The sequence below is a fragment of the Anastrepha ludens genome, chromosome 2 (assembly GCF_028408465.1).
Source record: "Anastrepha ludens isolate Willacy chromosome 2, idAnaLude1.1, whole genome shotgun sequence".
NCBI lineage: Eukaryota > Metazoa > Arthropoda > Insecta > Diptera > Tephritidae > Anastrepha > Anastrepha ludens.
Window position 1 is genome coordinate 126693618 of NC_071498.1, and position 12498 is coordinate 126706115.

At 38.2% G+C, this 12498-nt stretch overlaps 2 protein-coding genes across 2 annotated transcripts; one reads left to right on the forward strand and one right to left on the reverse strand.

The window, feature by feature from the left end:
- Positions 1-577: 577 nt before the first annotated feature.
- On the forward strand, positions 578-3250 carry LOC128855307 (radial spoke head protein 6 homolog A). Its single transcript, XM_054090100.1, has 4 exons — positions 578-1008; positions 1077-1269; positions 1562-2477; positions 2534-3250. Exons 1-4 carry the CDS (start codon positions 674-676, stop codon positions 3235-3237), a joined length of 2148 nt encoding a protein of 715 aa, XP_053946075.1. The 5' UTR covers positions 578-673; the 3' UTR covers positions 3238-3250.
- Positions 3251-3374: 124 nt separating this feature from the next.
- Positions 3375-11529, reverse strand: LOC128855308 (L-threonine dehydratase catabolic TdcB-like). Its single transcript, XM_054090101.1, has 7 exons — positions 11385-11529; positions 11241-11311; positions 6610-6706; positions 6182-6535; positions 5819-6111; positions 5525-5751; positions 3375-3628 (listed from the first exon to the last, which is right to left on the reverse strand). Exons 1-7 carry the CDS (start codon positions 11502-11504, stop codon positions 3381-3383), a joined length of 1410 nt encoding a protein of 469 aa, XP_053946076.1. The 5' UTR covers positions 11505-11529; the 3' UTR covers positions 3375-3380.
- Positions 11530-12498: the final 969 nt, after the last annotated feature.

Genomic DNA, 12498 nt, shown 5'->3' on the forward strand with positions numbered 1-12498 from the left:
GTGCTCATATTGGTTTTTATTTTTCCACAATTGGGAGCTCTACAGCCTTTCGAAAGGCATGTGACTTTCACGAGCACGCTTTGAGACGACTACACAGCACAACCAAGTTCTATGGTTGGAATAGAAAATGAGACGCTTCTCAAGCTGAGCAAAGAACAATTATCCACGGCACGTGAACTCCTTACAGGACTTATTATTATCAAAACACAAGGAAAGGCTCGAAGACCGCCACTTTTACTATGCTATGCTGTGCTACGTATACTATGGACTTTAGATGAAGAGGCGACTATACATTGGTTCATAATTTTCAAATAATCTACAGAAGTGTTACAGCATGTTATAGTCATGGCTGATCTGTAAAAAGGTAGGCTAGGGTCAACTGTGTTGCGAGTGATGCGATGTTATATTCCAACCTTAAGTATAGTTCATTCATTATTTGAAGTATTCTCAAAACCACAACTCAAATTCGAAAATCATTTGCCCAAAATTTTGATTCAAAAAACTCGCTCAAGCCAAATGTCTTTAAGGCATATTTGGAGAAATATCAATTAATTAAAAAAATACGTTTACATTTAGATATATCCAGTTTTCAGTTAATTTCACGAAAAAAACAGAAATTCGCCAACCAATTGCTTTCAAACAAGGGTTCAATAAATAAATAGAATACTTTAAAATGGATTTGGACCAAAAACAATCTTGTAATGACTTCACTATGGAGACGAGTTCAAGTTCCCAAATTAATTTCCCATGCGACAGTCCATGCAATGTTGGCAAAACTGGTCCATGTAAGACTGCTCAAAAGGACAAATCGGATGAATTTGAAAATCCATGCATGCATATATTTTCCACCTCATCATCATCTTCGTCCAATACTATTATTAGTCAATATTTCGATTCTGAATGTCACAAACGCGATTACACACGCAAAGAGCCACCAAATATTGACTACGAGTTGAATGTGGCTAAAGCTATTATGCAACAATACAGCAGCATCAGTGGTGACAACCTGTAGGCGGCATTGTAACAGTACTCCAAGATCACTTCCATCAATCAGCTGTTTTGATTTTATTTTTTAGATTTGACCACTTGTCGGATATTATCAAGCGAGTTATCGATGAGCGTCCACCAAATGTAATCGATTTCTTCGAAGAGTTCAGTCGCAATGTACGTGAACAGAAGCTGCATATGCCTGAGCGATTTCCACCGGATGCAGTTTTTGAAGAGTCCCGCAACTATCGGGTGGCCAAAAAGTTTCTTTTGTCCATGAAGGTATGTTTGCATGTTTTACAACTTGTATATAAAAGGGTGCATAAGGCCTAGTTGCGCGTTTGATTAGCTGAATAATTTTTGTTGTGAAATTTCTTTTTTGCCAAAATGAAGAGCAGCTGGTCTGATTATGCATTGGTTGCGTTTTGAAGTGTAGAATTCCACACTTTTACTAGCGTCATGATAACACGCCCACTTTCCGCTACTCGTAATTGACCTCGCTTTGCATATCCTTAAATATCCTTGCTTACCCTGATCTTTTTTCAATTTTTAATCCCTAAACTCTTCCCCGCAGTTGCCCATGTCGGAGTCGAACGAGTTGCAAGCAGCTGATGAAGCAATCGCTTTAGAAGAGTCCAAATCTACAATCATAGATTTAAAACTTGATATATTAGACTTGAGTCGTTTCATCACGTTCAACGAGCGTGTGCAACATTTACAATTCTTTTGGAATCAATGCGGTTTCGGCATCAACCCCGATGACATTTTTCAACTCGCCTGCTCCATGGATCGCCTACAAATGCATCCCTCCATTATGCAATGTCGCTTTTGGGGCATGATAAATGGCCTTAAAGCATCTTATTATATTGTAGAGGCATCGCTTTCCCACGAAGAAGTACTTTCACGTGTCGATCAAATGACAGAAGAGCTACAAGAAAAACACAAGGCAATGATATCACGCTTGGTATCGCCGGAAAAGCCAACACCAACTTTTATCGGTGCTGAGTTAACACCAGGCAAGCTGGGTTGGGACGACCATCCAGTTGAAGAAGTGGCAAAAATGTTGCCAAATGCCGCGCCAATACCAATGGTCGAAGTGAAAGAAGTGTTCGATGTCCCGCCTGAACTAGTCGGTGAGGGCGCTAACCGGTATTCATATTTTGTAGTGAACTCCGTTTCGGATGACTGGATTGAGTTACCGATGGTTACGCCTGGTCAAATTAAAGCCTGCCGCGATATAAAAAAGTTTCTTACCGGCGATCTTGAAGCCGATATTCAATCGTACCCATGCTTTTCGGGCAAGGAAAAGCATTATTTGCGCGCGCTTATCGCTCGAATCACAGCGGGCACATACATTGCTCCATATGGTTACTATAGGAAAATGACTAAGAAGGAGAAGCGCGCCTTTGATGGAATTGAAGATGATGATGAGGAAGAAGAAGATGATGATGAACCAAGTGATATGGGTGAGGGCGAGGAAGAGGAGATTGGTAAGTTTTTGTACCAAACAACTTTTTCGCCAATCATTTCGTTATTTAAACTTCAGATAACGATATAATGTTGTTGAAGAATGAAAAATATGAACCGGAGCCGCTGGAATCTTTGGCAAATCTGGAAAAATGGTTGCATGTACGTCCGAATTTATTGCTGCAAGGGCGTGTAGTTTGGTATGACGAGCTAAAGGCACAGAAAGCGCGCGAGAAGGAAGTGGCACGTCTGAGGAAACTGTTACGTATGGAGGAAATGGGCGAAGAGGAGGAAGAATTAGAACAGGAGGAAGAGGAAGAAGAAGAGGATGAGGGCGAAGAATTGTCCGCACCAGAAATAGGACCACCAATACTTAATCCCTGCTACAACGACATAAGCGATCAGTACACCATGCCTTGGGTATCGCGTTTCACCAGTAAATTCACCAATAGAAATGAACGCATACTTGTCATGCAATCGAACATTTGGCCGGGTGCCTATACGTTTACCTATGACAAGTTATGCGAATCGATATATGTCGGCTGGGGTCATAAGTACGTGTCGCGTAATTTACCATTCATTCACTTGCCACCAATTTTGAATGAATATCCGCATGGCGGTGAGGACTTTATCGAAACAACCGATCCCACACCGGAAATGGAGGAGGCCTATCGTCTGAGTTTGATAAAGAAACAAAAGCCAGTAGACAATGGTGAACAATTGGATGAATATGAAGATGAATATTCAGCTGACACAAATATCGGTGATGTTGAAAAAGAATGATTTATTGAAATATTTTGTATTTTAACATTCTTTGCGCCATTTTTACAAATTAAATTGAACTAAAGAAAATTTTTGTTTTTCTTGCTGGAGAGGCAAGTGAAAAGTTTCAGTTACAGAAATTTAAAAGTTTTAGAAATTTCGCATTACATGAAGTGCTTTTTCGATATCGCTTTTCGTTTTGATGTTGATGACTTTTTATGCTTCCATAAAATTTGAGTCTGCTCTTGCACCTTTTGTTGAATGACGTGATGCGTGTACTCTGATGTCGGCTTTGGTATGCCTTCTTCAGTCACTTTTCGCATATCTTCCCTTGCCACTGCATGACTCTGTTCTGGTGTACCTCGTTTTGCTTCTTCTTGTGTCATTTCTTTTGGCTGCTTTTTTATCTTAGCTAAAAGAAGCAGATTAAGGAATGTCACATTGCAGTGATGTGTAAAAAATGTATGTATTGATTAATTAAAGCGCTATTTCAAGAAGCGTTTTCAATTGGTTTTCACCGGTTGGGGCTTGAAAGCCAAGCATAACGCTTTTTTTGTTGGATGTACCATACCTGGCGGGCTTTTGAATTCCAAACTCTTCCCTACTCTGGGACAATTTTTTTTTTAACTTTTCTATATGGCATTACAATGGGGGATTTTGTATGCTCCCCGTCTGTAAAAAAACAATTTTTAGTGTTCCAAGAAGAGACCTTCGAAATTTCTTTCCTTTTTATGGAAGTATCAAAATTACTCGTCAAAACAAATTATGCCCGAAACGCACCAATTGCTCAAGCTCTTAATGAGTTCAACCAGATTTCATCTCTTATAGAGAGTGATTTTTCTTTGTCTAATGATGTTGGTGCGTGTCTACGAATCGGGAGTGTGTAGATTCGGATATCCGTGCATGAGCATCGAATAATAAAAAAAGTTTTTTCTCAATAGCGGTCGCCCCTTGGCAGACAATGGCAAATTTCCGAGTGCTTTCAGCCATAAAAAACTCCTCATAAAAACCATTTCCCGTTCGGAGTCGGCTTAAAACTGTAGGTCCCTCCATTTGTAAAATAACATCAAGACGCACACCACAAATAGACTACTCTCAAGCTAAATGCATAGTATTTTTAGTATTCATTGACATTTCGTCATGGAAAGACTTACGCCTCAACAACGTTGACAAATCGTACAATTGCATTACGAAAATCGACGCTCTTGAAAAAGTGTTCATCGCTCGTTCAGGCCAACTTATGGTGTACATAACCGTCCTACCGAACGCACCTTCGGCAAAATTGAAAATAACTTTACATTAGTGGATAATACTCGATCGATTAGATCACGTACAGCCCAAAGTGAAGAGAATATTCGGTGGTATATGAGAGTTTTGCCGAAGACCCGGAAGAATAGATTCGGTGCTGATCTCAACAACTTGGCCGATTTTGCGCAAATATCTTGGTTGGAAAGCGTATAAAATACAGCTAACCCAAGATTTGTGGCCAGCCGATCTTCCAAAGCGTCATAATTTCAGGCGTTGGGCTCTTGAAAACCTCGTCGAAGATCCGCATTTTGGGACCGGAATTTTGTTCAGCGATGAGGCTCATTTTTGACTTAATGACTACATCAATAAGCTCAAGAACAACCCGAATCTATTTAAGAGCAACCATTACATCCATTCAAAACAACCGTTTGGTGCAGTCTATGGGCTGGAGGAATCATCGGCCCATATTTGTTCAAAGACTGTCTGGCGTCAATGTAACAGTGACTGGCGAACAATGAATCAGCTAAACGTGCCAAAAAGGCGCGCTTCAAAATCGATTTATCGCAATATTCAAACCACCATTGGCATAATACGGTCAGATTAATGGAAAAAGTAGTCGAAAATTAGACTGGTCGAGTGGATCATTTAACTCGTAACCCAGGCGGACATATGCCGTTACCTAGATAAACTACTTCTCGATTATCAGTAAATTTTATAGAATCAGTTGTTGAGCTTACGTCATTTTGGAGATCTGAATAATTATTTCTTAAATCTAACCTAATTTTTCATTGTTTTTACAGAAGGTTGACAATTTTGATACTTTCCTCGCACTTCTCTCCCGCAGCTCTCTAAAATGACATCACTGGAAAATAACGCCGTAAACTCCACTTCAACGCGCACGATATTATACTCCATAATTGTTCTACAAGATGACGCAAAATTAATCATCCAATTTTGTTGTTGAATAACTTCATTCCTTATCCGGTTGTATACTGCAGCTGTCTAGTTTGATTATACATCTTGCGCCACCTTGTATAACACCTACCTTTTTTTCTCTTACCCATTTTCTTCTTATAAACTGACTTCAACCACACCGTCTCAGCTACTACATCACTAAGTGTTAAACCAAGCTTATAAAGTTTTTCAAAAAGTTCATCTAAGTCGGTCACTGGATCGTTGTCATCACAATCATCCTCGAATAGACGACGTTCAGCAGCCAAGCCCTGTTCAAGAGCGCATCCAAGCGCAGGTGGAGACGTATTGCAACCAGTAAGTAGCACAATCACTCTAGATAACAGAAATGCATATTCATATGTACATACACATTCATCCTTCTCTTTCTCGCTCGACAAACCTTTGCATTTGCAACTCATTCAATTGTCCAGCTAGTATTGCTGCCAAGCCCACAGCAGCAGCGCCTTCAACAACACACTCCTCTTCTACTACCAACCGTAGCATCGCTAGTGCCACCCAAGCCTCACGTACTACCACTAACTTATCGATAAAAGGGGCCGCCATAGTATAAGCATTACAACCCGCTTTTGGCACCAACAAACTCTCAGCTAGTGAGTTGTTCGGCGCCACATAAATGGGCGACTCATTCTCCAGCGCACGCGCAAAGCTTGGGCATTTCTCTGATTCGACACCCTGCAAAGAATTATTCCAAAAGGCCAACTTCAGTATTTCGCTTCGATTAGTCCATACTTGACGAACTCACAATAATTTTAGTATTTGGTGATGCCATCTTAAGTGTTGTGGCAAGTCCTGCTATAAGTCCACCGCCACCAACAGGCACAATAACAGCATCGATTTTAGGTACTTGCATTAGCATTTCCAAGCCAATTGTGCCACAACCAGCAATCACATTTGGATGGTCATAACCGTTGATGTACTCCAATTGACGTTCTTTAGCAAAAACTAATGCAACCACTCTGGACTCACTAATGTCGAGACCTTCGGTAATAACAGTTGCATTATATGCGCGGCATTTTTCAATTTTCCAAGGCGATGTGTAGATGGGCAATACTACAGTGACTGGTATATTCAGTTGATTTCCATGATAGCTTAAGGCCTGCTCAGAGAGAGAGAGAGAAAAGCTTCTAGTAAGATTTAGATGTTGGTTGCAGTAAATTTATACGCTAATACCAAAGCATGATTTCCGGTAGATGCGGTTATTACACCAATTTGCTTCTGCCTATCGGAGAGTAGAAGTAAGGCAAAGCGTGCGCCACGTTCCTTAAAACTGCGAGCGGTGAGCAGGGTAGAGTTAGAGGAGGAAGGAGACGTATAAGGTATAGAATAATTAGAGAGTACAGAAACATACAATATAAGCGTTTATATTTCTGGCCTTTTAATAGCCTCAGGTGTCAGCTAAAAGCTGGAAAGTTAGACCTATTTTACCATAAACGTAGCCAGAACATTTTGATATATCAGATCCATTAGTGTTGCTTCCAGTGGCTTTAAAATTTGCTCTCGGCAAAAAAATGTAATTATTATTTATTGATTTTTTTTTTTAATTTGTGGTATATTAACAAAAGTGCGTATCACCACACTTTTTGAAAAAGGCCCTGGAAATGCTACTGAACAAGGTGATTCGAAAATTAGTTTAAACGAATTCAAAAATTATATTGATCAGCATGGAGAATATTTTGAAAACCCATACAGTCATTTTCAACCACCAATGTTAACTTTTTCATTGTTAGGCCAGAAAATAGCATAGAAACCCTGAGATGCGCAGGGAATCAGTGTCCATTTATTTTTCGTAAAATTAAGAATTTTATTATCATATAAATAAATTTCATTTTTGTTAATATTTCCTAGTAGCAATTTCTTCTCTATAACCATTAAGTTCCACTTTGTTAGTATTTCCTACAGGTAAATCTGATCTGCCGGCCCAAACGGCAGCCGTAGTAGAATGGTTGCGTGACTACCTTTCGGAAGTGCACAGGTTCGCATCTCCGTACATGAAATTCCAAATTATAGAAAAAAAATTTTCTAATAACAGTCGCCATGAAAAAGATCCTCATGAAAAACCATCAGCCGTTCTTAAGTCGGCTTAAAGGATGGACATGAAAAAACTAGTCGATTGTGTTTACTCATCACCTGCGTAAAACTAACTGTACCGAATAAATAAGTATGCCTGTTCATTAGGGTGGTCCAAAAAAAATGTGTATGCTGCCGCCCCCCAAAATAGTAAAGAATGAAAAATAAAAAGAGCCGTATTTTTTTTTTTTTTTAATCAGACCATATTTAATGGTGCCGCCGGGGCTTTGAAATATCCCATGTATTTTGCATGGGAAAAAAATACTTTTTCGTAGATTTCATGTAAAAACCTGGAAAATGAATATATTTTAACCGGATAACTCAGTTTCTCTTCATAATTGGTCAGGGAATAACAACCAATTATGAAATAATTAATTTTTTTTGTATTAACTATTTTTTATAGAACCCCAAAAAGCCCCCATAAAACGAAAATCTAAGAAAAAATCGAAAAACAATATTTTATATTACTTTTATGATATTTTTTTGTGAGATTGGTTGTTATTCCCTGACCAATTATGAAGAGAAACTGAGGTATCCGGTTAAAATATATTCATTTTCCAGGTTTTTACATGAAATCTACGAAAAAGTATTTTTTTCCCATGCAAAATACATGGGCGGCACCATTAAATTTGCTCTGATTAAAAAAAAAAAAATACGGGTCTTTTTATTTTTCATTCTTTACTATTATGGGGGGCGGCAGCATAAAAATTTTAATATAAATTTTTTCCCATGCATTTTTGGACCACCCTACTGTTCATAGTGTTTGTTGTCATTATTAATTTAGCGTATTGACTTTTTGTAATATAACTTCTACGTATTTTTCAAAATATATTTGGTTAAGTCCCAAAACAAGCCCGTATGTCAGAAAGATATGCGCAAGAAGTGTGCAAAAGTGAAGTCTTACGATTATGTAAAAAGATTGTAGGATCCACGATAAACCAAAAAAAAGTGATAAAACACGTGCACAAAAATTATACAGTCAAGATATTCAGAAAATATGGCTGGGTGGTTAAGAACGATGAAACATACAGCAAAGCAGTCTTTAAATAGGTTCAGGACGCTGAGTTGTATACTGCAACGAAGAGAGGAGGAGTCCCAGGTGCCTTTAAGCTAAAGATATTGGACAAGTGCCCTAAAAAATGTTTGGTTTGCCAAGCCAAGAAAAGCAAAACGTTCACTACCACGGACATTATAAGACAAGAAATTCATTTGAAGGAGTGTTTACAAAAACGTTTGCCACCATTCATAAAATAGCATAGAGGTTCAGTTTCCTCTGGTCTAATCTAGCATCGTGCCATTATAGCCGTATTGCTATGAAGTGGCATGAAAATCACGGGGTAAATATTGTTCAAAAGGACCACAACCCACCTAACTGTCGCCATTGCGACCCATTGAAAAAGATTGGGCTAAAAATAAAAAAAGAAATTAAAATCGAGCTGCAGTTCAAAATGATTTTTTTGTTAGTAAACTTAATAAATAAAAAAAAATTAATAAAAATTGTCTTGGTGGCTTATATCAATTTGATGTTATAACGATTTTCGCCGACCAATATTTTTCGTAACCATTTGTTAATACTGTAGGTTCCGCCATTTGTGGAAAGACCTCGAATTGAAGGAAAGCTCGGCTAAACACCAAGTAAAGAGGGTAAGCTCCAATTGCATATATATACCATATATATATATATATATAAATAGATCTGATCTTTAACAAACTGAGTCTCACTTTCATACTATGCTTTAGCGAACATTCAAGGGCACTTTTGATGTAATTTTCATAGTACTCTGATCACTTTTCTCGATGATAAAATTAAAATAAATAAAAATTATCGATATGCACATTTTTCGAACTAATCCTAGATAATGGAATAAGAGCTCACAAGCTTGTTGGACTATATCTGCCACTGCTTTGTTGTTTCACATATTTTTTGGTCTAGTCCGACTTTTCACCATAGCCGCCGTGGTACTGAAGAATATATCTAATATTCTCTATTTTTTTTAATTTTATTTTGGAACATTGCAATGCACAACTGGCACTTAGAGTGTATGTCGTGAGATATGTCTCACTACAGACATCTGGCGTAAAATATTCAGCACTTTTTATTGGGTATGAGAATGAGTTTCCGCCTTCGTAAAAGAGGTGTTGTGCTGCTGATACTATTTCTGTGTTCGCTCCAGTAACATACTGGTGATTTGAAGGTGTATACATACATTTGTCAGGTTTCGATAGCAGTCGTTGACATCCGCTTGAAGCGTAAAGATCCTTTTTTATCTGACGCCAAAAATCTCTACGTTCGTCCCGAAAAACAGTATTTCCGGGAAGTCGTGATTCATTATTACCTTTCAAAGAAAAGTGCAGCTGAAACGTGTCGATAATTGATTAATATTTACGACAATCACACTCCATCAAATACATACCTACTAAAGAGTGGTTTCGACACTTCCAAAGTGGCAATTTCGACGTGAGTGATAAAGATCGCGAAGGGGCACCGTAAAAATTCGAAGATACTCTACTACAACAATTATTGGATGAAGACGCATGTCGAACCCTTGATGATATGTCTAAAGAGTACGATCTGGACAGATCAACCGTCAGTAAACGTTTTAATGCGATGGCAATGGTCCAGAAAGCAGGTAACTGGGTGCCACATCAATTGAAGGAGAGGGATATCGAGAGACGTTTGGTGACGTGTGAGATACTTCTTGAACGGCAAAAAAGAAAAATTTTTCTGTATCGCATCGTCACTGGCGATGAAAAATTTATCTATGTATTGTATTATAATAAACCTAAGCGTCGAAATGGTTGGAGTATGCCAGGTGAACCAGTCCCATCGACAGCGAAACAAAATATTCATCCTTCAAATGTTATGTTGTGCATCTGGTGGGATTAGAAGGGTGTCATCTATTATGAACTTCTTACACCATCTGAAACCAACACTAATGCATTTGAATCGAGCTCTCAAAGAAAAGCGTCCGGAATGGGACGGTAGACATGACAAACTGATTTTGCTGCATGACAACGCCAAGCTACATGTTGCTTAATTGGCTAGAAATATTTAGAGGGAATGAATTGGGAAATCTTACCCCACCCGCCGTATTCCCCAAACATTGCATCTTCGGACTATCATCCGTTCCGACCAATGCAGTCATCCTTATTGGGGAGCGGTTCACTTCTTACGAGAGCATCGCAAACTGGCTCAACGAATGATTCAAGTCAAAAGAACTCGAATTTTTCGTCAGAGGAGTCCCTATGTTGCTTGAAAGATGAAATAAAATTGTAGCTTCCAATGACACATACCTCACATAATATCATGTATTATTTCATGTTTAAATAATTCGTAACTTTGGCTAAGAAAGGACGGAAACTTATTCCCTTACCCAATACTTCACCTAAATCAACAATAACTGTGAGGTACATTGCGCACATTTTTGTGTGTTATATAAGCATAGTTCTTCTTCTTCTGCGGCACTACAACGGTGTGTCGGTTAAATTAATAGTTCAAAAAATCTAAAATTGGCAACAGAACAGATGGGCGACGGCTGCGAAATTAATATACATATTAGTATAATATTTCCACGAATACGTTTCTAACAAAAAATCTAAAACTATCTAAAAACCTAAAACTAACAGAAAACTTAGAGTCTGGTGATTATTTTCATCAAAATCGTTTGGCACTTAATGGCGCTTTTAATATCCACTACGTTCTTTCTCTTTCTACTGGCTTTCATTTCTCTCACCTGCCTGTTGGCTGCATAAACTCTTTCTTAAAATACAAATCCATATTGTACGCAGAGCCATTCACAGCACGCTGAGAGATGATATGAATATACATTTTATTTGCTGTGGGTGCGTAAGCATAAATGCCTGAGTGTATGTCATACCGTGCATGGTGTTTTCACCACTGTATCCATCAGGAGAAAATCTGCAGTTGTGATGTCTTCAATACTTATACCTTGCGGGTTTTTCGGATCACAGTTGGCGTCGATTATATCGTCATCCATTGCCTTTGATTTGAATTCGGTTTTCCTTTTTTATATTGTCTATATTTTATTTATTTATTAAATTATAACTAAAATTATAAAGTAATATATTTATTTATTTATTCCAATAACGCATAAAAAATAGGAGAAACAAAAAATGTGAATTTATAAATATTTTGACAACTATTTTTTATTTATTCCCAATGACGGATTTCCCAATTTTACTATGTTGAAAAACGTTTTTATATCGAGCGTATTTGTGCTGTGTAAATCGGCTAAAAATCCAAAATTCGGGAAAAGTTTTTCAAATACCCAAAGAGGTTAAAAACATGGTTGGTCCATGTACATCTGTTTTTATTATTCAAACAAAAGGTATTTGCTGAACCCGTTGTTTGAGTAACATCTTTGGGACTCACCTTAGACTCCAAACTTAGCTGGAAACTGAACATTGAAAAACGGCTAAGGAAAGCACAAATCGCTATGTACGCCTGCAAACGTATTCTTCAACCTAAATATTCGATCTACCCGCGGCCAGAAGTATCTTGCGTTTTTGTAGGTTTGTGCACTAGCTCAGCACCCGCTGTGTTGACGCGAGACGCATCTTTGCAGGAGTAGACCAACAGGTTCTCATGGAAACCCCAATCCTCTCGTTTTGTAATAAAAGCATCTCCAGACTACGCGCTCTCTAGCCAGCTCACCGGATTAATTTGCACACATACATGAAAATTTTATGTATTTTTTTCATATTAGGTGCGCAACTATGATCTCAATAGATGCCGCTAGCAGTGTGTACTAGTCGATTCTAACATAACCTAAATGTCATAAACAAACTGTTTCGACACATTAGTGATTTTGTTTTGGTATCATATAATTTTGGTTTTTTGAAAATGACTGATTTTGTGCCGAATAATCGTCACACTTCCCGTAAGTGTTGACTTTCCTCTTTCATTCGAAAAAAACGGCGGCTGAAGCGCATTGAGAGCTACAAAAAGTTTAGGGAGATGCTACTTTAAGT